Genomic DNA, 3,514 nt, shown 5'->3' on the forward strand with positions numbered 1-3,514 from the left:
TTTAGGTACAATCAAAAGTCACCATGTAAATCGCAAAAAAACGGCTTGGCGTGGAGAAGCCAAGTGCAATTAACAATTTTGGCATGAAAAGGGTTAAAGATGCAATGCGCCACCTCTAATCATGCAATGCGCCACGTTTGGCGCATGCGCCATAGGTTGGCCACCCCTGAGTTAGACATACAAATTTGAAAGATTGTAGTTTTTTATATTTCCATATATCGGATCCGGTGACTGGGCTGAAAACATTTACAATCGGAATTTTGTAAATTCAAAAAATCAGGTATAATAAAAATTTCATTTTCTGTTTAAATATAGAAATCCGTTTATAAATCATAATTTTACGTTTTTTTATGTTTTATAATTGTAAATTAATTTTAGGTCGAACACAAGAGACAAAGGAACACAATTTGGCAAATAGACTTGTTCAGAAACAAAGACATACAATATAATGGGTAATATTGTGATGTTGTTATATACCTATCATGTTTACGATTAGATCATATGAAATGCGGAATAAGTATAAAGTTTTAAATGTTTGGTATGTTTTATTTGAAGGAAATACCAGAAGAAATGTTATCATTTCGTTGATAGCAGTTGTTCTTATAATCAGCGGCATTGTAGTTGCGATTGTAACAAATATGAACACTTTTTCTTTTACTATCACCACTACAACTCCGACTACAACTCCGACGAATACTACTGCCGCTTCAACAACTACTGAGACTATCCAGATGTTAACAGAAAAAGAGACCACAACTGATCCAGGTTGGCTATAAATACCTGAAAACGAAAAGTGGCATAATTTTAAATAAAAAGGGTAACAAGGTTTCGGTTTCAAACTCTTACTTAACAGACGTGTGCAAAATGCACTTGAATTGCATGTACATGCGAATGATATATTTATAATCAATCGAAACAAGTCAGTCAAGCAGTCATGTAATTAGTATCAGAGACATCCAATTAATCTATTAATGCAAAAAAAAAAATGTTCACGTCGGGTTGATTTGTGATGGAGGGAATGCATAATATACAACTATCCTATAGTGACAAATGATTTATAGGACTTCTGTGCGCTACTACAAATATTCTATCATTGAATAAACGAACGTTTTTTGATTGGTAGTAAACGCGCTATGTACTATAACAATTCGGGTTCGAAATGAATTACGATTGCACCTATTGTTTAAATCTCCCGGATAGGTTTCATTGACTGAACAAGTTATATTCAAACCTCTCTGTTTTTACTAATTTCCAAAAATTTTGAGCTTGAACAGAATAAACTTGATCGATCTTAACTTATTCTGCAGGTCCGGCTTGTTACTGGATTGAAATCGATAAATCAATCAGCATGAATTATGATGATGCGGTTGACGCCTGTTTGAAAAAGAATGGAGTTATTGGTTCTCCGAAAGATGAAAATGCTCTTAACGCATTTATGGACTATGTGAGACCGGAAAGAGGATACCGTATAAGAATATGGACAAGTTTACAGATTGATCCTGAGGTAATTAACTGTCTTAGAAAATACTAAATCAAAACATTTGAGTTCAAAAGGGTTTGTATATGTTTTACCATGCGTTAATTGAACAATTCGAAAAAATTAGCAAAAACTGTTGCTAGAGGCTGGTAGAGGCTAACCATAAGCAACGAAATATTTTGTAGTTATTTTTTTTAAACAAGAAAATGATGCTTAAATATATAGATACGAATGCCAAAGCGAAGCATTAGCCTACCTTACCTTTTACAGAAACCTTACGTAGTCTACTCTACTGTACGGTACGATGGAAAAAACTTACGCGTTTCGCGTAGCATGAGAGAGGTCGCTGAACCGCTACAAATGATTTTTTTTAATTTGGAAGAGGTCATCACACAAATTTCGGACGGAAAATCGAATCACATAGACTCATAAAGCACACAGGAAGTTTAGAAATAAATTAAGTAGTAGATCTCAAGCGAAAAATACGTTCTTAAACCACTAAAATTTCGAAGCAATTGGTCTAGTAGTAGATGAGGAAAGCAGTTGTTTCATAAAAAGAAGAAAAATATCAGCGAAAACAACAAACAACCTCATAATAACAAAACGATCCATAGATACACTAGAATGAGTTTAATAAAATATTGCTGTTATCCCCCCCAATCGAATTCTCCCAGCAATTCCAACCTTTGAACTAACTTATTAATATTGCATTAATTAAACCATGCTATCTCTCAAATTCAATTGACTTATTTTTAGACGAATGTGATATCACCTGAGGGTGCATACACCAAATGGTCAAAATGGAAACCTGACCTAGGGTCTTCGTTCATAATTTATACCGGAATTATGCTGATGGTACATGTAGACAAGACAACAGACGAGAACGGGATGGCAAATTGGTTTGTCACATCAATAGCATACGGTGTTGTATGTCAAACTCATCTAAATGACAAAAAAAGGCCAAACGATGTTGATTACCTCGATGGACCATGTTAAAATTTTTTTATTCAGAGATTAAAACGATTATTACGTATATGATTTTTTTCTAATATTCGCCAATCCCGTGATACTTCTTATCTGTCAATTTCTCATAAATTTGTAGATGTATAAACTGGCGTTTCAATTGTAGAACAATGCCAATATAATTGACATAAGTCATCTGCAAAAGAACTGACAATAAAAATCGGTTAGATTTGCCGAAATTGCCAATGTTTTGGAGCCAGCCAATAAACTCATTTTATTTTGGAAAACGATGCATGTTGTATATATCAACGATGAGTTGACAAAATCATTAGGTTTGCATCTTGAACGCCATAATAATTACATACATACAAAATTCAAAAGAAATCGATACTGACGGTTTCCTTATGAAAGTGTGACATACTTTGTATTCGAATAAAATTTCTTTCTCATCTAGTGTCGTATTGAGAAAACCATTGCGGGTTTTTAGGTGAAAGTGAACCTATCAGTTCTGCGATGAAAAAAAAGATACCGAAACCGGCCTGTATGGTGGAGAAAGAATGAACTAGTTTATGTTTCTGTAATCTGCAGACGATCGTTGTTAATTTATATTTCTGCCGCATAACCAGAACATCCAAGGTATTAAGGAGAATGATCTCACAGTCTGACATATATCTTATTTAAGAGGTAGTCGCTTGATGATTTATACAAGATAGAACTTTGAAAATGCAAAGACAGCAAGACAGCTTTGGGTAGTTCAATTATTGGACATTTGCAGAGTATACAAAATATCTTCGTCCATACGCTTCTTTTGGATGCATTTGGTCTCTTAAGAGTAAATGAATAGTCCGGTAAGATGACATATAAGAGAAGTGGTATTCACGTCAACTAAAATGGCCGATTGAATAAATTTGAAATATTTTCAAAATTTCTTATATAACTGTTTCACTTTGGTATTATTACCATCTTTCACAAACCGAAAAATCACAGCCAGTTGGGAGACGCACGTGATGTCAGTTGTCTCGTCAGACTGAATCGAAAGGAACTGGCAATTCTCAATTTCCAGAGCCAAATGTT

At 34.2% G+C, this 3,514-nt stretch overlaps 1 protein-coding gene across 1 annotated transcript; it reads left to right on the top strand.

Moving 5' to 3' along the window:
* The first annotated feature begins 252 nt into the window (after positions 1-252).
* Positions 253-2,849, top strand: LOC144424285 (uncharacterized). The gene is made up of 5 exons (XM_078113433.1): positions 253-280; positions 379-452; positions 556-765; positions 1,308-1,504; positions 2,234-2,849. Exons 2-5 carry the CDS (start codon positions 449-451, stop codon positions 2,471-2,473), a joined length of 651 nt encoding a protein of 216 aa, XP_077969559.1. The 5' UTR covers positions 253-280; positions 379-448; the 3' UTR covers positions 2,474-2,849.
* Positions 2,850-3,514: the final 665 nt, after the last annotated feature.

Source organism: Styela clava, chromosome 6 (assembly GCF_964204865.1).
Source record: "Styela clava chromosome 6, kaStyClav1.hap1.2, whole genome shotgun sequence".
Taxonomy (NCBI): domain Eukaryota; kingdom Metazoa; phylum Chordata; class Ascidiacea; order Stolidobranchia; family Styelidae; genus Styela; species Styela clava.

What these genes read in the sequence shown, in the direction of transcription:
- LOC144424285 (XM_078113433.1), top strand. An exon ending in AGAGACCACAACTGATCCAG is followed by an intron (nt 766 to 1,307) that starts GTTGGCTATAAA and finishes CTTATTCTGCAG; the next exon opens with GTCCGGCTTGTTACTGGATT. An exon ending in GTTTACAGATTGATCCTGAG is followed by an intron (nt 1,505 to 2,233) that starts GTAATTAACTGT and finishes ACTTATTTTTAG; the next exon opens with ACGAATGTGATATCACCTGA.